The 23,255-nt window shown below is 41.2% G+C and overlaps 1 protein-coding gene and 1 pseudogene across 1 annotated transcript; both read right to left on the bottom strand.

Annotated features, from left to right (window-relative positions):
* Nucleotides 1-6,131: 6,131 nt before the first annotated feature.
* On the bottom strand, nt 6,132-6,920 carry LOC121444801 (gamma-aminobutyric acid receptor-associated protein). Its single transcript, XM_041646712.1, has one exon. The coding sequence runs from the start codon at nt 6,864-6,866 to the stop codon at nt 6,513-6,515; it is 354 nt and encodes a 117-aa protein (XP_041502646.1). The 5' UTR covers nt 6,867-6,920; the 3' UTR covers nt 6,132-6,512.
* A 7,123-nt stretch (nt 6,921-14,043) lies between these two features.
* On the bottom strand, nt 14,044-14,229 carry LOC121444793 (annotated as a pseudogene).
* Nucleotides 14,230-23,255: the final 9,026 nt, after the last annotated feature.

Below are 23,255 nucleotides of genomic sequence, written 5' to 3'. Positions count from 1 at the left end.
GGTGTCCATTAATGAATGAACAGACTTCACCTACAAAATGGTGCCCAATGTGGGGCACAAATCCATGACTCTGAATGTAAGGGTCTCAGGTTTTAAAAATGTATGTAGGCAGCCCTGCCCCAAATCTGCTTATTCCCCTGCAATCTCAGTGGAACTCTTTGAAACACAGCCTGCTATTACACAGAGAGGACCAAGAAGTAAGTGAACAGCCATCTAGTGGTACACCCCACTCTCTAGGCCCTCCCTACCAGTGCAAAACCCTGGGCCCCTCCCTTACCTGTCTTGCTTCTCTAGCCAGCCAGCAGAAGAATTTCATGCATGTAGGCTGCTCCATCACCTTCAACCCAGCCATCAAACCCTGCAATCTACAAATCCTGTCCCCAAGTCCTCTTATCCATTTGAAACCTCAATGAAACTCTGAAACATAGCCTGCTACTATACAGAAAGGACCAAGAGGTGAGTGACCAGCTATCCAGAAGGACACCCCACTCTCTAGGCCCTCCATACCTGGGTAAAACCCTGGACCCCACCTTTCTCTTCTATAACCAGGCAGTAGGTGAGGTTCCTGCTGGTAGGTGGCTCAAAAATCCCTGAGACACAGACAGTGACAGTATAGAGCAAACCAAGAACAGTTATCAAGACAAAGACTGCACTTCACGATTGGACCAAGATGCAAAGACACTGCTGGCATCAAATGAAGGAAAAGTGCTGATGCAAGAGTTCATCCAACAACCTAAAAAGCAGCATGGTAACACCAGAACCTAGTTGTCATGCATCAGGAAGACTTGATCATCCTAACCCAGAAGAAGCAGAAGTATATGATTTTAAATATAACTTTATGAAGACATTGGAGACCATTAAAGAGCGAATGAAAAACTCCTTTCAAAAATGGAGGAAAAGACAAAGAAATTAATAAATCTCTCAAAGAAAACCAAGAAAAAACAATCAAACAGGTGAAGCAAACAGGTTAAGTCTTGAAGTCTGCAATAGAGGCAATAAATAAATAAACCAAAGGAATTCCCTCCAGTATCCCTGACACTCTGCTCCCAGTCACAGACAACACTCTTCTTGTGACCTGCATGTACCTCACCATTACTCCGTGAGAGTAAATGAGGTCCTTAAGGTTTTCACCAGTTCATAACCACTTCCATTTCTGGGACCTTGGATAAGTTGATTGATGTTAGAACCCTTCAATGGTACCCCTTGTTGGGTTCCAATTTTTGAGTATTATCATGAGAATCTCAACTGCTTTCATTCTCAGTGAGTGGAGCAGGCAAGCCTCCTCCTTCTTAAGACCACTCCTCAGCAGGCAGTAACCAGGGTCATACCCTCAGCCTGGAATACTGTCATCATCTTCTCTCATGACTTTCTAATATACCTGTACCTTATATACCTATAGCACCATTGATTCCATCTCCTAGATTTGGTGGAAATCACATTTCCTTACACCAAAGATCATTACCACCTCATCAAGAGGTCTTTTTCCTCATTGAAGCATCCATATTGCCCCAAAGAGATCCTATCCTTCACTGCAAGGGCTATAAGACAGCAAAGGCTTTGGCATCCTTGGGAACTGAATGATCCATTGATGTTTTGAGCTAGATGTCTAAGGCCATGATATTCTCCACTATCTCTTTACTTTGAACACATCATTTCTCTCCTCATCTCACACCATCATACAGGCAGAAATTAACCAGAGCTTGAATTTCAGGAGCATTCTGGAACTTCACCTAAAGTACACAACTGCATCCCAGACAACAAGGAGGGATAATGGCTCACTCTCTGATTCTCTTTCCCTCTGATACTCTTGTCTATCCTTCTTTCTACTTTTCCTCCCTTTAGACAGGGCTTTTTAATTCCATACCTCAACCAGACTGTCTTATTACCCACCAATCCCATGAAGTCCCATAACTCCTCCCTGTTCTTCTCATGATGGTACTGTGTTCATGTGTCCCTGGTGGCAGATCCCACTTTCCTGTCAGATATCTGCTTGGCTTTTCTAAAGAGCAGAACTGCACTATGCCCATTAGAAAAACCTTGAAATCGATTATGTGCATGGGTTGTCTGAAGTTGAGGCAAAGACTTCTGCAATCAGGTCACTATCATTAATTTCCACTGATGTCTTACCTGCCTATAATCCCCTCAATATCTCTTCATGAGCTATACCAAAGGCCCTTTGCATAGTCTGCCAAGTCATCCTTGGTGGCATCTACTACTCACTCTACAACTGTATCTCCCATGCTTTCTCCCTTCTAATATATTAACCTCCACTCTTTTTTAAAAAACAATGTTTCTCAATGTAGTCACAGCTATCCTAGAATTCACTATGTAGACCTGACTGCCTCTGAACTCACAGAGGTCAATCTGTCTCTGCTTCCAGAATGCTAAGATTATGACTGTGTTCTCCCAATCCCAGCCAATCAGCACAGCTCTTTCTCTTCATTGTTGAGAAATCCTTTGATCCACCAAACAATCAGAGACCAAAATCTGATCCCTCAGCTTGCAAGGAAGAGGTCACTGTCCTGACCTTCCTTTCCCATTTGTTACTTTCCCCACCTTTGGTCTTCCTCTGTCCTTCTCCAACTCCATCTCCACCTGATATTTGATTCTTACCTACAATTTATTCTTGTAGGTATTCCCTCCATGTTATCCCTCCCACCCCATGTATCCTGTCACAGCCCTAGCCTTTAAATTCTCCATCTTTCTCTGGCACACTGACCATTTACATCTAGTTGAACACTCAGGGAAGCTCTTCCAGATACCCTGCTTTGACTTTTCCACTGCCTTACGTACACCACTGGAAAATTTAGAATTTGCAGCTCCCAGTGATGAATGTATTTTCCTGTTTTTTTGTATAAAGGTTTATACTTTTAACTTCTTTGTTCTCCTAAACTCACCCTTCCTACCTGACACACAAACCTCAATCCTTATCTTGACCTCTGTTAGGACATACTAGACTATGAAGGTGATCTTCCTCCTAGTAATCTTAGGGATTCTGATGAAAGTGGGTATGGGGACCAACAACCTGTGAGCAACTCTTCACCAGTTAACACTTTTTTTAGAAAATATTAGAGTCTCAAAGATGTTGTACATTAGTTCCTGGCAGTTCAAGAGCAGATATGGTTCCTAGCTGCTGCTCCCATCCACGATGTCAGTATCCTGGTGGCCATGTGTACTTCTGAAAGAACAATGCTATTTCTTCATCAGGAAATCAGTTTTGGTAGAGATGGAGCAAAAAGAATAAAGGATAGATCCACTGCCACTTTCCAGGCCCCCAACTCAGGGTTATCATCTTCCTTGTTCTGGCTGTTACCCTTTTTGCTTCTTTCATCCTCATCATCCTCCTATGCCTCCCTTGTTTACTAAACTCATTCAGAAATTTTGGTTCTCAGGACCACTTTAGTTACTTTGTAGCAGAGTGAACTCACAAGAACACCTCATAGCTGTCCCTTTTTTGACACTCTTCTTTCTAGGACTACTACCTATTCACAGCAGGAAATGGCACCAGAGACTTGGCTGTCCTGTTTCTCCCTGACAATGCATTGAGGGACAAGGTTCTTAATCATCTAGTCTTGAAACCAGTCTCATTTCTTCTTTGATGAGTCTGTCAACAGATGAATGAAGGTACCCAGGATGCTTTGCCCCTTAGCACCTGAGTCCACAGAACACAAGAGACTGTGACAAGTGATTCCACCCATCACACTCTTATTTAACCTTTTCTTCCATGACCTTATCCACATGCACTCATTTCTTGTCTTACCCTCTTTACCCTTTTACTTACCAGAATGGAACTTACTCAATAAATTAGGGGCTTTTTAAAGTATCCTCTCATGCTAGCTTATAGCTGATGTTGACCCCCAATTCATTCAATGACCTTAAGTGAGACTTCGATAGTGACACTATTGTATGAGACATAAAGTTGTCCAGAGTTACACAATACCAAATTTATTGTCACATCTCTCTTAGTAACCCTTCTGAATATATTTTAATAGCCCAATACTCATCTTGCTCATTAAGGTGATGGGTATCAATTCAATAATCTTTCATTTCCTTGTTCCTGTTAATATCACTTCTGAGAACTCCCTCCAAATTATGTCTATCCTTACAGTCTGGAAATCCAAGTATTTCTACTAATTGTGAGACCATTCACTGAGTATTCTTCAACCCTGAGGCCCTATTTTCTAATATACCCTATGGCAACATTTTCACAGTCTTGAACTTCCTAGGGATCTTTCTTTACCTCTACCTCAAGTCATGTGACATTTTGCCTGGCTCCTGAGTCAAGTTTGTAACATCTTACATTTATTGTCCTCTGCCAAGGATTCTAGGGGTCCACTGCTTTGGAAAAACTTTGCCAAAGCCCCCTGTCTCCTCACCAGCACCCTTCTTCAAGACAGAGAAGAGTTGCTCCTGTCCTTTCTCCTCCTTTCACCTCATTCAAGGTTGCCAGATAGGTTAACTGTTTATTTGTTCCCACAAACCCAGTTGTCCCCATCCCTTATTCCCTCCCTTTTTCCCCTCTTTGCTCACACCATCAAAAACTTATGTCACTCTCTTAATCTCAAGTGTGGTTTCTTCACCATATGCTTTCTTCTTTGGCTCCTGCACAGTATCTGTAACCAGGTCTTAGTTCTTCTATCGAACTGGTATAATTATCTCCAACTTTTAGACTATATTTTTCTAGACAAATTGATGCTATGTATCAGAGCTGGTGCCTTATGTCTCTATCTTCTGAGATCTTCTATTTCTCACAGACTTCACACTATCTTTCATCCATCTGTTTTCTTGTTCTGTCCTGTATTTTTTCCTTTTGCCTCCAGTATTGTCCCAATTGCTTTCTCTGCCCTATAAACTCTGTACAGCTCTGCCCTCCAATATCACTGCCACTGTGCACCCAGCTACAGACAACATGCTTCTTGTGTTCCATGAACACCTCACAATTACTCCATGACAGTAGCTGAGGCTCTTAAAGGTTTTGACCAACACAATACCACTTCTGTTTCTGGGACCTTTGATAAGTTGATTGATGGTAAAACCTTCACAGGTCCCCCTTGTTGGGTTCCCATTGTTGAGTGTTATAATGAGAATCTCAACTGCTTCTATTCTCAGTGTGTGGAAGAGTCAAATTTCCTTCTTTTTCTTCAGACCATTCCTCAGTAGGCAGAGCTCACTGTATTTGCCAGGGTCCTTCCTGCAGCCAGGAATACTGCCTATTCTATCATGATCTCTCTATGCACCTATAGCATTATTTATTTCATCTCCTAGATTTGAGAGAGTCCCATTTTCACATACCAAACTCTAGTAGCATCATCGACGAGAGTATATTTTCCCTCCTTTTTGAAGCATTCCTATTGTTCCTAAGGGATGCTTTTATCTGTAAGGGCCATTGGACAGACAAAGAATTTGTTAACCTGGGGAAGTGAATGACTCAACTCTGAAGAAGTATTTTTTAAAACAAATCCCACACTAACTTAGAATTGAGTATAACAGAGGGTTATTTATTTAGGGGTAGACTTACAGATCATAATCCTTTGCTTGAATGGCAAACAACAACAGAATCCAGCATCCAGGAAAGAGGCCAGCTGCATGCTTTAAATCAGCTTGTATGGTGTAAGAAGCCACACCCATGTGGGCGGTTAGCTTAAAGACTACTGGAGGTAGGTATTACTACAGCATCTCCCCCTTTTGTTTAAATAAGAAAGCTCTAAGCCTAATATAAAGTTATATACAATAAAAACAAATATCACGTGTAAAAATTAGAATTACAACTAGTAAAAACAATATTAAGCAAGAAACATGTAATATATGTTTCAATAATTATCTTGTCCTAATGAGTTTAAGTCTTGTATATTAAATAACTTGGCCAAATTATGAGAGGAAAGTAACTACAGCTATCTCGTATTCAACCCCATTAAAGACATGAGAAGGGAAATAATATTACTTGAATAAGTAGGAAGTGCAATCAAGAAACTTCCAAAATGTGCAACAAATGACAAAGACAACTGGCTACTTGGGCAATCACCTAAAGTCTCATTTGCAACATTGGAGCAACCAACTTTGGCTAAGGCCTAGCATAACTGCCAGACCATTTTTTTTTTTCAGTTCAGCTCGGTGGTTTCTTCTTTATTGATGTGCCTCCTACCTCCCCCCGACAATGTTAATCCCTTCCATCTACCCCCCCAAAAAGAAGGTACTGAAAGGAAGGGAACCTGCTTGGGCAGTTAGAAAGGGAATAGAAACCAAAACAATCAACGGATGTGACAGAGATTGACAATCAAGAAGTCTAAAGCAGAGTGGGAATGAGGGCGAACGAGGGGAAAGAAAGGAGATGTACAGAGACTGTGTCCACCACTACCCCTCCTGCTGAGAGGGACAGGAGAAACAGCCTCAAACATTAAGTGCAGGTCCTGAAGAAGGAGATGGTGTTTTCGCCTGAAGGAGGAAGTAGATGTCAAGGAAGGAGCGCCACCTCTCCTTGTAGAATGGAACCCCCCACCTCAGGGACAGCAGCTTCACAGACCGTAGACGCTTTCATCACTGTAGGCGATGTATAGAAAGAAGTCTTCCTCGTGGTGCTCCTGGTATAGCTGACCCATCGTGGCACTGGTGGGTGGAATAACATTGTTGACAAAGAAAAACAAGGCATCCTCAGCACGGAGATGAATTCGCTTCCGGATCAAGAAGTAGAATTGACCCACTGTAAGATCTGAAGGCACCAGGTATTTCTTTTTGTCCAAATCTCCTATCCGAGCTTTGGGAGCTTTTTCCACTATCACCGGGACCCGGTCTGGGTATTTCTTTCGGATTTTCTCGCCCTCAGAGCGGCGCTTCTCGAACGGATGCTCCTCTTTGTACACGAACTTCATTCTCCCGAGAACCGGGCTGGACCGAGCTGGGCTGAGGAAACCCGGGGGGGGGGGGGGGGCGGGATAGGGGGCCACTGCCAGACCATTTTCAGAGGCAGGAAAAATTTCAGAACTGTCTTATCCTGTCTTGGCAAGATTGGACAGTCTTTTTTATTGTATTCTGATTGTACTGCACAGACATTGTGCATTTTGTCAGTGGTAAATGCATGGACAGTTCATTGCCCAAAGGTTAGATTTGCAAAGAAGAAAACAAGCTCCAGCTTTTTTTTTGTCCCCGGATCATTGGGCTACCAGGCAGCCTTGTTTAGGTGCTGAGGAGTTCCATCTGGACGGGTGAGTGTGTGCTATCCAGAGGCAGATTGTCCCGGAAGAGAGCACAACCCCCCTCCCCGAGCTCCTTCTGCAGGGCTGTCTTTCTTATGCACGACCCAGCCCCCAAGCACCCCCCACCCTGCCCTGCTGTATGCTAGGACCAGTGCTCAAGAACAGTTTTAAGTTCCTACACTAAGGCTACCCACCCAGAGCAGTGAGTGCCTGCCTACTGGGCAGGCCTGAAAGACCCCCGAAAGGGAGCACACTCACCTTCAGCTTGTACGGCAGGCTGTCCTGTGTTCTACTCGTCCCCGCCCTGCCCCCCAAGTTCCCCATTTTGTCCACGGGTCATTGGACTACAAGGTGTCCATGTTTTGGTGCTGAGGAGTTCCATCTGGACGGGACGGTTCCTGCTTCTACACTGAAGAGATACACCCAGAGAGTCAGTCACAGCAAAGACTAGACCAAGACACCAGGCCTCTCCTGGCTCCATTTGAAGGAAGAGATGGGAAGGTGCCAATGAAAGAATTCCTCCAACAACCTGAAAGGCAACATGACATCACCAGAATCCAGGGATCCCAAAATAAGAAGAATTGTACACAATACTCCAGAAGAATGAGAAGAAATCGACTCAAAAGTGAATTATATGAAAATAATAGAAGACCTTAAACAGGAGGTAAAAACTGCCATAAACAATTAGAGATTACAAACAAAAAGGTAGAGGAAATGAATAAATCGCTCAAAGTTACCCAAGAAAACCAAGAGAAACAAGAAAAAGCAATCAAACAGGTAAGGGAAGCAGTGCAAGAATTGAAGAATGAAATGGAAGTAATGAAGAAAACACAAACCGAGGGAAGGATGGAGATGAAAAATCTGGGTAAATGAACAGGAACTACAGAGACAAGTACTACCAACAGATTACAAGAGATAGAAGAAAGAATGTCAGACACTGAAGATACCATAGAGAAAATAAGCACACTGATCAAAGAAAACAGCAAAACCAACAAATTCTCATTACAAAACATTCAGGAAATCTGGGACACAATAAAAAGACCAAACCTAAGAATATTTGTGATAGAAGAATGAGAAGAAGTACAGCTCAACGGTCCAGAAAATATATTTAATAAAATTATAGAAGAGAACTTTCCCAACCTAAAGAAAGATATTCCTTTGAAGGTTCAAGAAGCAGACCAAACATCGAATAGACTGGAACAAAAAAAAATCTCCTTGCCATATAATAATCAAAACACAAAACATACAGAATAAGGAAAGAATATTAAGAGCTGCAAAGGAAAAAGGACAAGTTACTTATAAAGGTAAACCTATCAGACTTACACTGATTTCTCTATGGAAACAATGAAAGCCAGAAGGTACTGGATAGATGTACTGCAGAAACTGAGAGACCATGGATGCAAGCCCAGACTACTATACCCAGCCAAGCTTTCGTTCACTATAAATGGAGAAAACAAAATTTTCCAGGATAAAAACAAATTTAAACAATACGTAGCCACAATTTCAGCCTTACAGAAAGTAATAGAAGGAAAATCACAAACCAAGGAGTCCAACAATGACCACAACAACTCAATCATCTAGAGACTCTTCACCAGCACAACTCAAAGAAGAGAAACACACAAACTCTACTACTAAAAAAGTGGTCGTAATTAACAACCACTGGTCATTAATATCACTTAATGTCAATGGACTCAACTCACCTATAAAAAGGCACAGGCTAAGAGATTGGATACGAAAACAGGATCCAAAATTCTGCTGTTTACAAGAAACACACCTCAACCACAAAGACAGGCACGTACTCAGAGTAAAGGGATGGGAAAAGGTTTATCAAGCAAATGGACCTAAGAAACAAGCAGGTGTGGACATACTAATTTCTAACAAAACTGACTTCAAACTTAAATCAATCAGAAGAGATGGAGAGGGACATTTTATACTCATAACAGGAACAATTCATCAGGAAGAAGTCTCAATCCTGAATATCTATGCCCCTAATATAAAAGCACCCACGTACGTAAAAGAAACATTACTAAAACTCAAGGCTGCCATCAAACCTCACACACTAATAGTAGGAGACTTCAACACTCCTCTCTCACCAATGGACAGGTCAATCAGACAGAAACCTAACAGAGAAATAAGAGAATTAATGGAGGTAATGAATCAAATGGACTTAACAAACATCTATAGAACATTCCACCCAAATAGGAAAGAATATACCTTCTCTTCTGCAGCTCATGGAACCTTCTCGAAAATTGACCACATACTTGGTAACAAAGCAAACTTCCACAGTTACAAAAATTATTCATAACCTCCTGTGTCTTATCAGATCACCATGGATTAAAGTTAGAATTCAACAACATTGCTACCCCCATGAAGCCTACAAACTCATGGAAACTGAACAGTCAACTACTGAACCACACTTGGATCAAGGAAGAAATAAAGAAAGAAATTAAAGTCTTCCTTGAATTCAATGAAAATAAAGAAACAACCTACTCAAACTTATGGGACAGTATGAAAGCAGTCCTAAGAGGAAAGTTCATAGTACTAAGTGCCCACTTAAAAAAAACAGAGAAAGCACACATTGGAGACTTAACAGCCCACCTGAAAGCTCTAGAAAAAAAAAAAGAAGCAGCCTCACCTAGGAAGAGTAGAAGACTGGAAATAATCAAACTGAGGGCAGAAATCAACAAAATAGAAACACAGAAAACAATCCAAAGAATCAATGAAACAAAAGCTGGTTCCTGGAGAAAATCAACAAGATTGATAAACCCCTGTCCAAACTAATCAAACGGCAGAGAGAGTATATGCAAACTAATAAGATCAGAAATGAAAAGGGGGACATAACCACAGACACAGAGGAAATTCAAAGAATCATTTGATCTTATTACAAAAGCCTGTATGCCACAAAACTGGAAAATATAAAAGAAATGGACACGTTTTTATATAAATACCATATACCAAAGTTAAACCAGGACCAGGTGAACAATCTATATAGACCTGTTAGTCACGAAGAATTAGAAGCTGTTATCAAAAACCTCCCTACCAAAAAAAAAGCCCAGGACCAGATGGTTTCAATGTGGAATTCTACCAGATCTTCCAAAAAGACCTAATACCTATACTCCTTAATGTATTTCACAATATAGAAACAGAAGAGTCATTGCCAAATTCCTTTTATGAAGCTACAGTCACTCTGATACAAAAACCACACAAAGACTCAACCAAGAAAGAGAATTACAGGCCATTCTCACTCATGAACATCGATGCAAAAATCCTCAACAAAATAGTGCAATCCGTATCAAAGAACACTTAGAAAAATTATCCATTATGATCAAGTAGGCTTCATCCCAGAGATGCAGGGCAGGTTCAACATATGCAAATCTATCAATGAAATCCATCATATAAATAAATTGAAAGAAAAAAACATATGATCATTTCATTAGATGCTGAAAAAGTATTTGACAAAATCCAACATCCCTTTATGATAAAAGTATTGGAGATATTAGGGATACAAGGGTCATACCTAAATATAATAAAAGCTATGTACAGCAAGCCGACAGCTAACATCAAATTAAATGGAGAGAAACTCAAAGCCATCCCACTCAAATCAGGAACACGACAAGGCTGTCCACTCTCGCCATACCTCTTCAATATAGTGCTTGAAGTTCTAGCAATAGCAATAAGACAAAATAATGGGATCAAGGGGATTCGAATTGGAAAGGAAGAAGTGAAACTTTCGTTATTTGCAGATGATATGATAGTGTACATAAGAGACCCCAAAAACTGCACCAAAGAATTTCTACAGCTGATAAACACCTTTAGTAATGTGGCAGGATACAAGATCAACTCCGAAAAATCAATCGCCCTCTTATACAGAAATGATATGGAAGCAGAGAGGGAAATCAAAGAAGCATCACCTTTCACGATAGCCACAAACAGCATAAAATATCTTGGGGTAACTCTAACCAAGGAAGTGAAAGATCTATTTGACAAGAACTTTAAGGCATTGAAGAAAGAAATTGAAGAGGATACCAGAAAATGGATGGATCTACCTTGCTCTTGGATTGGGAGGATCAACATAGTAAAAATGACAATTCTACCAAAGGCAATTTATAGATTCAATGCAATCCCCATCAAGGTCCCATCAAAATTCTTCACAGATCTTGAGAGGACAATAATCAACTTTATATGGAAAAACAAAAATCCCAGGATAGCGAAAACAATCCTATACAATAAAGGATCTTCTGGAGGCATTACCATCCCTGACTTCAAACTCTATTATAGAGCTATAGTAATGAAAACAGTGTGGTACCGACATAAAAACAGAGAAGTCGACCAATGGAATCGTATAGAAGACCCGGATTTTAACCCACAAACCTATGAACACCTCATTTTCGATAAAGGAGCTAAAAGTATACAGTGGAGGAAAGAAAGCATCTTCAACAAAAGGTGCTGTCACAACTGGATGTCAACCTGTAGAAGAATGAAAATAGACCCATATCTATCACCATGCACAAAACTCAAGTCCAAATGGATCAAAGACCTCACTATCAGTCAGAACACATTGAACCTGATAGAAGAGAAAGTGGGAAGTTCCCTACAACATATGGGCACAGGAGACCACTTTCTACATATATCCCCAGCAGCACAGACATTAAGGGCAACATTGAATAAATGGGACCTACTGAAACTGAGAAGCTTCTATAAAGCAAAGGATACTCTCACTAAGACAAAAAGGCAACCTACTGACTGGGAGAAGATCTTCACCAACCCCGCAACAGACAAAGGTCTGATCTCCAAAATATATAGAGAACTCAAGACACTAGACTTTAAAATGCTAATTAACCCAATTAAAAAATGGGGCACTGAACTGAACAGAGAATTCTCAACGGAAGAAGTTCAAATGGCCAAAAGATACTTAAGGTCATGCTCAACCTCCTTAGCCATCAGGGCAATGCAAATCAAAACAACTTTGAGATATCATCTTATACCTGTCAGAATGGCTAAAATCAAAAACACCAATAATAGCCTTTGCTGGAGAGGTTGTGGAGGAAGGGGTACCCTCATCCATTGCTGTTGGGAATGCAAACTTGTGCAACCACTTTGGAAATCAGTGTTTCGGTTTCTCAGGAAATTCGGGATCAACCCACCCCTCTACGCAGCAATGCCACTCTAGATACCCAAGAGATGCCCTATCATATGACAAGGGCTTTTGTTCAACTATGTTCATATCAGCATTATTTGTAATAGCCAGAACCTGGAAACAACCTAGATGTCCTTTAATGGAAGAATGGATGAAGAAATTGTTGAATATATACATATTAGAGTACTACTCTGCGGTAAAAAACAATGACTGCTTGGTCCTGATAGGTTAAAACATAGGTGGGAGGAGTAAACAGAACAGAATGCTGGGAGGAAGAGGAAGTGAGCTCAGAGAGACACCATGCTCCCCTCTCCCGGGCGGACGCGAGAGCTCTGCTCTCTGAGGCACACGCGATGAAGCTCCGACCCAGGATGGACGTAGCCTAGAATCTTTCCCAGTAAGACTGATGCTACACAGATTATTAGAAATGGGCTAGTCCAGGTACAAGAGTTAGCCGAGAAGAGGATAGATATAATGGGCCAAGCAGTGTTTAAATGGATACAATTTGTGTGTTGTTACTTTGGGGCATAAGCTAGATGGCTGCTGGGGTGCTGGGGATGCAGCCCCACTGCTCATATTACTACAGGGTTTCTCATACATGCATATTCTTTTATGTATTTGAAGATTTTTGTGACATGCTAAGGCTTTACCACATTGATTACATTATTATTGTTTCTCTCCAGTATGTGTTCCTTTAAAATGCATTAGAACCTTCATCTGATTATGAATGGGGATAGAGACAGAGACCCATACTGGAGCACTGGACTGAGCTCCCAAGGTCCAGATGAAGAACAGAAGGAAGGAGAACATGAGCAAGGAAGTCAGGACCGCAAGGGGTGTGTCTACCTACTGAAACAGTGTAACTGATCTAATGGGAGCTCACCAAGACCAGCTGGACTGGGACTGAACGAGCATGTGATCAAACTGGACTCTCTGAATGTGGCTGACAATAAGGGCTGACTGAGAAGCCAATGATAATGGCACTAGGTTTTGATTGTACTGCATGTACTGGATTTTTGGGAGCCTAGTCTGTTTGGATGCACACCTTCCTAGACCTGGATGGAGGGGGAGGGCCTTGGACTTCCCACAGGGCAGGGAACCCTGACTTCTCTTAGGACTGGAGAGGGAGGGGGCAGAGGGAGTGGGAGGGAAATGGGAGGAGGGGTGGAGGTGGTAAATTTTATAAATAAATAAATTTTTAAAAAGGAAATAATGCATTTGAAGACTGGCATGATGTGCAAAGGCTTTACCACATTGATTACATTCATAAGGTTTTCCTCCAGTACATGTTCCTTTATGTCTTTGAAGACTACTCTATCTTGTAAAGGCTTTACCACATTGATTGCATTCATAGGGTTTCTCTCCAGTATGTGTTTTTCTATGTTTTTGAAGATAACTGTGATGTGCAAAGGCTTTACCACGTTGATTGTATTCATAGGTTTTCTCTCCAGTACGTGTTCTTTTATGTATTTGAAGATGACTGCATTGTGCAAAGGCTTTACCACATTGATTACATTTATAAAGTTTTTCTCTAGTATATGTTCTTTCATGGCTTTGGAGATGACTCTGATGTGCAAAGACTTTACGACATAGTTTACATTCATATAGTTTCTTTCCAGTATGAGTTGTTTTATGTATGCGAAGACTTTTGTGTTGTGTAAAGGCTTTACCATATTGATTGCATTCATAGGGTGTCTCTCCAGTATGACTTCTTTCATGTCTTCTAAAACTTTGACAATGTTCTTCAATCTTATGGTCTTTCTAATTGTATCCTATGGTATTGATGTTGCTGTGGGTCTCCAGCATCACCTCTTTGTAGAGATTCCTCTGTGAAGTATCCAGCAACATCCACTCTTCCCAAGTGAAGTTAACATGCACATCACCATAGGTCACTGCATTCATTTCAAGGCACCCCTGCTCACCCATGACTGCCTCACAGCTCCCTGCAGCAACACTTGAAGTGCAGCATACCAAAACAATGGCACCAGCTCCTTGCCATGGGCTAAATTCTTAATTAAACCTTCTGTTGTTATAACAAGATAAGTAACACTCACACCCTAGACCAAAACATTCAATAGGCAAACCTTTCCCGGGATGGAATCCATTGTTATCTCCATAAGGGAGTAGGAACTTAGTTGGATCCTTAGATTTTTGTTTGAAATAGAAACAGATCTACTTCTCAATACCTGAAATACAAGGTCTGTATATTAGCCGCATCTGTTGAAAATAACCTTGAGAGAGCTGAACTTTCTGATATAAATCTAGATGGGACCTTTGTTTGAGGTGGAAACAGTCAAGAACCTTGAAGGAACAGAAGTAAGTTCCAACTCTCTGACCTTTAGACATGGTTGAAATAGGCTCACATTTTTGAGCCTCTACATATTCCTCCCTTTTTATTAATTTTAATATAACCTGTGCTTCTGCAACAAGACAGATGATCGTATATGCCTTAGGTGAATATTTTCCTATTTTCTAGACTTATCAGTCTTCAGTACATGTATTCTAATCACACATGTCCATTGTCTTAGGTGCCTGTGGGAAAAATGATCTCACCTGTCTCTGGCTGTGTACCCTGTAAGCAAAGGGTTAAGGGAGAATGGGAAGGTTTCTAGGATTCGAAGAACATTAAAAATATATTGGCTATCAATATAAAGACTAAATGCCTTATCTGCAAAAAGCTGAAACACCATAGCAACAGCTCATAGCTCAACTATTTGAGCTGAGGCTGGTTCTGATTTTACTATATGTCCTCCACAATTAACAACATATTCAACTCTTTCATTGGAAGAACAATTTGTAAAAATTAACAACATTCTTGAAGGGATCTTTTGCTACAACTTTAGAGAAAATAAAGTAATATAGTTGTGCAAACTGTAGCAGTGGATCAGCTGGAAAAGACCATTAATCTGGCCTTCAAATTGAGCAAAAATAATTGACCAAGAATCACTATTTTGAAATAACCAATCAATCTGTTGCTTAGTATAAGGAACGTTGGTCAATGCTAAAATATTGCCTAGATTCTATCCTGTTCTTCTGTGATCAACAAGCTGCTGCTTCAAAATAATGGTTTGATACCTGTAATGGTAAAAGTAAAATGCTGTGGATCCTCAAGTGGCTGCAGCAGGCAGTGGACCATGAGACCATGCTGCAGGTCCCAGAAGTGGCAGCAGGCAACAGTCAGTGGGTCCCGAGAGCAGCCAGTCCCAGGTAGGGATGGCACAATTCCCCAAGTGGCTGCAGCAGGCCATGAGTCCCAGGCAGGGAGCCGTGTGGTATATGAGATACCTTGAAGGGGCAGCCAGTTTCACAAGGAGAGACAGACAGATGGTCACACTGTGGGACCACATTGCAGGTCTGTGAAGGTGACTGGTTCCGGGCAGGGAGCCATGTGATGGGGAAGTTGGATATTTATTTAGTGGGTTATGGAAGGGAAAGGGGAGAAGGGGAGAAGAGAGAGAGAGAGAGAGAGAGGGGGGGGAAGGGAAGAAGTGGGGACAAGGGAGAGACAGAAGCTGCCTCTTTGAGAAGGAGATGGAAAAGGAAAGGTCTCAGGCTGGAAGCTGAAGATCAGTTTGCCTTGGAAGACAGGTGAGGGAGTAGACGTGGCTTATCTCTTAAAGACAGACCATTGCAATACCTTAATTAGCAAAACAGGAAGGTGTAGCCATAAAAGTAGACCATTTTGCCATAATATTGCTACAGGAGTAAGTTTGGTAAGTAATATACATGATTGCCAAGGCTGATTATAATTAATATAATGTATTTGCTATCTTTGTATTGCATACTCTACCTGCATGAGTACCTACTTGTCTCGCATTTTCTGTAATTTGTCTACTGGGACTTGGATCACTATTCCCTTTAAGAATTTTACTTAGTGCCCTGTCCCCCCCCACAAAAAAATAAAATGAATTTTATTTAGTACCTCAAGGTCTTCCATAGGATATCTGAAACAAGGTCTCAGGTATTGTATACCTTATGAAAAGTGTATAAGCTATCTTTATTCTAATCCAAGCTGAAAGCTTGCCTAACTGCCATGCTCAATTTGCTCATTTACATTTTCACAGACCTCTGGGTCTGGAGCTGCAGTTCCCTGAGGCTGCTTTTCAGCAACTCCACTGTCTGTTGTGTTAGGAGTGGCAGGCTACTTTCCCAGCCGCCCGCACGGCTAGCTTTATACCTGAAATAATTACATGGAAACTCTATTCTTTTAAACACTGCCTGGCCCACTAGTTCCAGCCTCTTATTGGCTTGCTCTTACATATTAATCTAACCCATTTCTAATAATCTGTGTAGCCCACAAGGTAGCTTACCAGGGAAGATCTTAACCTGTGTCTGTCTGGAGTGGGAGAATCATGGCGACTCTCTGATTCAGCTTCTTTCTCCCAGCATTCTGTTCTGTTTTCTCCGCCTACCTAAATTTCTGTCCTCTTAAAGGGCCAAGGCAGTCTCTTTATTTAACCAATGAAATCAACACAAAACAGCAGACTCCCACATCACACTGTCAGACCAGGAAAAGGCTTCTGTTTCACTAGGCTCATAGCTGAAGCTGGGTCACAAAGTCATAATTTCTTCTCTTTACTGCTTGGCAGTGTCCCATTGGAGAATTGAACTGGTCTCCCCCATGAAAAGTGGGGATATTTTGGGCTATCTCTGCCACTTGGTGGTCACACGCGGTTATTTTGGACCAGGAGGCCAGTCCCTCATTGTCTGCTGTGGACATAAGCCATGCTTTTTACACTTAGCAGTCCTGTCAGAGGCAGGGTTAAAGGCAGCTGACAAATTTACAGGCTCTCAGGTATTTGTCATTACAGAGGCTCTGAGACAGCTGCATCTACATGTTTAGGTGGGTATAGTCACACCGTTTTTTTTTTAGAAAGCTCTGCTTTTCATTTTAAATCTTGAATTGCAAAATTAGGAGAATTCCTGAATCCTATTTTCTGTTAAATCCATAGATTTACCCATTATAGGTTTCTTGGCTCATAGGAGAGGTAGCCTTTAGCCATTTCTCGCTGGAAGCATCATCTTCTAAACTTTGTTTCTTGCCTTTTCTGGCTCTGCAGCAGAGTGTGGGCCAGACCCACTCAGCTGGCTTCAGTGCATGTACACATACTGCCAAAATTTCAATGGTAACTTATGCCATTCCTGGGCCACGTGCAGTACTCCATTCTTTTATCCCACTCAGCATCAACAGAGGCTGCAGCTTGATGACCATAGCATTGCAGCTTGTTGGGGGCAAAGATGAGGCGGTACTTTGGCTTCTCCTCCCGGAGCTGCCCAAAGTTGCTGGCGGGTATGCAGTCAGTGTGGGGGCAGAAATATAATATTTACAAAATCTAAAAATCTCTGCATTTGTTTGTGCACCACTTTAGCTCCTCTAGCTATCAAAATATATCCAAGCAGCTGTAAAGATAGTTGAATATTATTTCCTTTTTTCATTTTTACAAATACTATTTACAACTTTTACTCCTGATATTTTTTGTCCTGCTTTCTTTCTTTCCATTTTCTTACAATCTATTATACTCTATTTTCAAGCACTCATTTCTCACCTCTACAGCTATAGTGTAATTACTCATGCAGGGTAGGTCTAATTTCTCCTGAGTACCATTGGCCATACAGTTTTTGTCTTTTGGGGTTTATGTGTGGCCCTACATTGTGTGCCATTTGTCAGAGATAACCTTCAACAAGTATACCATTTATCAGGTAGAGTCCTGGGGATTAGAAAAATAAGTAAAGAGAATGTAGACACCAGTGAAAATAACGAAACAGAAAAAAAATATGATGGTTTTGGGAGGGAGTTCCAGATAATACTGAAATTGGCTACATTTAATTTCCATTTCCTTATATATCCCTGACCCCAAAGGGTAGGAGTAAGATAAAAAAAAAACTACAATAACATGATACAAGGAATGAACAAAACCAATTAAAGATTGTGGGATACATTCTTAAACATTCTGTTACTAGAACAAGACAAGTAATGCTCACACCCTAAGCCAAAACTTTCTGTAGGCAAGCCACTCTCTGGGAGGAATTCATTGGTATCTCCATAAGGGAGTAGGAACTTAGTTGGATCCTCAGGCTTTTGTTTGAGGTAGAAACATCTAAATCTCAATACCTGAAATACAAGTTCTGGATATTAGTCACATCTGTTGACAATAACCTTATGTGTGTGTGTGTGTGTGTGTGTGTGTGTGTGTGTGTGAGAGAGAGAGAGAGAGAGAGAGAGAGAGAGAGAGAGAGAGAGAGAGAGAGATAGAGAGAGAGAAAGCAGAACTCTCTGATGTTTGTTTGAGGTAGAAAAAGACAATAACCTTGAAGGTAAAGAAGTAAATCCCAACTCCCTGACTTTTATTTATTTTTTTATTGAGAAAAGAAAAAAACATAAACAAAAATCAAGTTTCCACCTCCCCCCAGCCTCCCATTTCCCTCCCCCTCCTCCCACCCTTCTCCCCCCTCCCCCCACTCCTCTCCCCCTCCCTCTCCAGTCCACAGAGCAGTCCGGGTTCCCTGCCCTGTGGTAAGGCCTAAGTCATCCCCCCTCCGTCCATATCTAGGAAGGTGAACATCCAAACTGGCTAGGCTCCCACAAAGCCAGCACATTAAGTAGGATCAAAACCCCGTGCCATTGTCCTTGGCATCTCATCAGCCCTCATTGTTTGCCATGTTCAGAGAGTCCGGTTTTATCCCATGCTTTTTCGGTCACAGTCCAGCTGGCCTTGGTGAGCTCCCAGTAGATCAGCTCCACTGTCTCAGTGGGTGGGTGCACGCCTCGTGGTCCCGACTTCTTTGCTCATGTTCTCCCTCCTTCCACTCCTCATTGGGACCTTGGGAGCTCAGTCCAGTGCTCCAGTGTGGGTCTCTGTCTCTGTCTCCATCCATCACCAGATGAAGGTTCTATGATGATATGCAAGATATTCATCAGTATTGCTATAGGTTTGGGTCATTTCAGGTTCCCAATCCTCAGCTGCCCAAGGAACTGACTGGGGACCTTGGCTTAGGCATCTGGTAGCCACTCTAGGTTCAAGTCTCTTGCCAACTCTAAGGTGGCTCCCTTAACTAAGAATTGTGCTTCCGTGCTCCCCTATCCAACCTTCCTTTTTCCCAATCCTCCTTTTTCCCCAAGTTCCCCCATTCTCCCCTTCTCCCTTTACTCTCCCCATCTCCCCGTACAACCATCCCACCCCACCCCCAAGATCTCAGTTTTCTCCCCGGCCATTTTGTCTACTTCCCATAGCCAAGAGGACAACTATATGTTTTTTCTTTGGTTCACCTTCTTACTTAGCTTCTTTGGGATCACCAATTGTAGACTCCGTGACCCTTGTTTATGGCTAGAAACCAATTATGAGTGAGTACATCCCATATTCATCTTTTTGGGTCTGGGACACCTCACTCAGGATAGTGTTTTCTATTTCCATCCATTTGCATGCAAAATTTGAGAAGTCATTGTTTTTTACCGCAGCATAGTACTCTAGTGTGTATATATTCCATACTTTCTTCATCCATTCTTCCATTGAAGGGCATCTAGGTTGTTTCCAGGTTCTGGCTATTACAAATAATACTGCTATGAACATAGTTGAACAAATGGTTTTGTCATCTGATCAGGCATCTCTTGGGTATATTCCCAGGAGTGGTATTGCTGGTTCCAGGGGTAGGTTGATCCCGAATTTCCTGAGAAACCGAAGCACCGATTTCCAAAGTGGTTGCACAAGATTGCATTCCCACCAGCAATGGATGAGGGTAGCCCTTCCTCCACAGCCTCTCCAGCAAAGGCTATCATTGGAGTTTTTTATTTTAGCCATTCTGACAGGTGTAAGATGATATCTCAAAGTTGTTTTGATTTGCATTTCCCTGATCGCTAAGGAGGTTGAGCATGACCTTAAGTGTCTTTTGGCCATTTGAACTTCCTCTGCTGAGAATTCTCTGTTCAGTTCAGTGCCCCATTTTTTAATTGGGTTAATTAGCATTTTAAAGTCTAGTTTCCTGAGTTCTCTATATATTTTGGAGATCAGACCTTTGTCTGTTGCGGGGTTGGTGAAGATCTTCTCCCAGTCAGTAGGTTGCCTTTTTGTCTTGGTGACAGTGTCCTTTGCTTTACAGAAGCTTCTCAGTTTTAGTAGGTCCCATTTATTCAATGTTGCCCGTAAAGTCTGTGATGTTGGGGTTACACATAGGAAGCGATCTCCTGTGCCCATCTCCTGTAGGGTACTTCGCACTTTCTCTTCTCTCAGGTTCAATGTGTTCTGACTGATAGTGAGGTCTTTAATCCATTTGGACTTGAGTTTTGTGCACGGTGAGAGATATGGGTCTATTTTCATTCTTCTACAGGTTGACATCCAGTTATGCCAGCACCATTTGTTAAAGATGCTTTCTTTCTTCCATTGTATACTTTTGGCTCCTTTATCGAAAATGAGGTGCTCATAGGTTTGTGGGATAAAATCTGGGTCTTCTATACGATTCCATTTTTCGACTTCTCTGTTTTTATGCCAGTACCACACTGTTTTCATTACTGTAGCTCTGTAATAGAGTTTGAAGTCAGGGATGGTAATGCCTCCAGAAGATCCTTTATTGTATAGGAATGTTTTGGCTATCGTGGGTTTTTTGTTTTTCCATATAAAGTTGATTATGGTCCTCTCAAGATCTGTGAAGAATTTTGATGGGACCCTGATGGGGATTGCATTGAATCTATAAATTGCCTTTGGTAGAATTGCCATTTTTACTATGTTGATCCTCCCAATCAAAGAGCAAGGGAGGTCCTTCCATTTTCTCGTATACTCCTCAGTTTCTTTCTTCAATGCCTTAAAGTTCTTGTCAAATACATCTTTCACTTCCTTGGTTAGAGTTACCCCAAGATATTTTATGCTGTTTGTGGCGATCGTGAAAGGTGAAGCTTCTCTGATTTCCTTCTCTGCTTCCATATCCTTTGTGTATAAGAGGGCGACTGATTTTTCGGAGTTGATCTTGTATCCTGCCACATTACTAAAGCTGTTTATCAGCTGTAAAAGTTCTTTGGTGGAGTTTTGGGGGTTGCTTATGTACACTATCATATCATCTGCAAATAACAAAAGTTTCACTTCTTCCTTTCCTATTCGAATCCCCTTGATCCCCTTATGTTGTCTTATTGCTATTGCTAGAACGTCAAGTACTATATTGAAGAGGTATGGCGAGAGTTCACAGCCTTGTCGTGTTCCTGAGTTTAGTGGGATGGCTTTAAGTTTCTCTCCATTTAATTTGATGTTAGCTGTCGGCTTGCTGTATATAGCTTTTATTATATTTAGGTATGACCCTTGTATCCCTAATCTCTCCAATTCTTTTATCATAAAGGGATGTTGAATTTTGTCAAATGCTTTTTCAGCATCTAATGAAATGATCATATGGTTTTTTTCTTTCAGTTTATTTATATGCTGGATTACATTGATAGATTTTCGTATGTTGAACCAGCCCTGCATCCCTGGGATGAAGCCTACTTGATCATAATGGATAATTTTTCTAGTGTGTTCTTGGATACGGTTTGCCAGTATTTTGTTGTGGATTTTTGCGTCGTTGTTCATGAGTGAGATTGGCCTGTAATTCTCTTTCTTGGTTGAGTCTTTGTGTGGTTTTGGTATCAGAGTGACTGTAGCTTCATAAAAGGAATTTGGCAATGCCTCTTCTGTTTCTATATTGTGAAATACATTAAGGAGTATAGGTATTAGGTCTTCTTGGAAGTTCTGGTAGAATTCCGCATTGAAACCATCTGGTCCTGGGCTTTTTTTGGTAGTGAGGTTTTTGATAACCTCTTCTAATTCTTCGCGACTAACCGGTCTGTTTAGATTGTTCACCTGGTCCTGGCTCAACTTTGGTATATGGTATTTATCTAAAAAAGTGTCCATTTCCTTTACATTTTCCAGTTTTGTGGCCTACAGGCTTTTGTAGTAAGATCTAATGATTCTCTGAATTTCCTCTGTGTCTGTGGTTATGTCCCCCTTTTCATTTCTGATCTTATTAATTTGCATATTCTCTCTCTGCCGTTTGATTAGTTTGGATAGGGGTTTATCAATCTTGTTGATTTTCTCCAGGAACCAGCTTTTTGTTTCATTGATTCTTTGGATTGTTTTCTGTGTTTCTATTTTGTTGATTTCAGCCCTCAGTTTGATTATTTCCAGTCTTCTACTCCTCCTAGGTGAGTCTGCTTCTTTATTTTTCTAGAGCTTTCAGGTGGGCTGTTAAGTCTCCAATGTGAGCTTTCTCTGTTTTCTTTAAGTGGGCACTTAGTGCTATGAACTTTCCTCTTAGGACTGCTTTCATAGTGTCCCATAAGTTTAAGTATGTTGTTTCTTTATTTTCATTGAATTCTAGGAAGACTTTAATTTCTTTCTTAATTTCTTCCTTAATCCAGGTATGGTTCAGGAGTTGACTGTTCAGTTTCCATGAGTTTGTAGGCTTTCTCAGGGTAGCATTGTTGTTGAATTCTAACTTTAATCCATGGTGATCTGATAAGACACAGGTGGTTACTAATATTTTTTTGTAACTGTGGATGTTTGCTTTGTTACCGACTATGTGGTCGATTTTTGAGAAGGTTCCATGAGCAGCAGAGAAGAAGGTATATTCTTTCCTATTTGGCTGGAAAGTTCTATAGATGTCTGTTAAGTCCATTTGATTCATTACCTCCATTAATTCTCTTATTTCTCTGTTAGGTTTCTGTCTGATTGACCTGTCCATTGGTGAGAGAGGAGTGTTGAAGTCTCCTACTATTAGTGTTTGCGGTTTGATGGCTACCTTGAGTTTTAGCAACGTTTCTTTTATGTACGTGGGTGCGTTTATATTAGGGGCATAGATGTTCAGGATTGAGACTTCTTCCTGATGAACTGTTCCTGTTATGAGTATAAAATGTCCCTCTCCATCTCTTCTGATTGATTTAAGTTTGAAGTCTACTTTATTAGAGATTAATATGG

Source organism: Microtus oregoni, unplaced genomic scaffold (assembly GCF_018167655.1).
Source record: "Microtus oregoni isolate MIOR12 unplaced genomic scaffold, Mior012 000142F_ref0000161, whole genome shotgun sequence".
Lineage (NCBI taxonomy): Eukaryota > Metazoa > Chordata > Mammalia > Rodentia > Cricetidae > Microtus > Microtus oregoni.
Note: the sequence above shows the minus strand (reverse complement) of the source record. Positions and strands in the feature narration are given on the sequence as shown.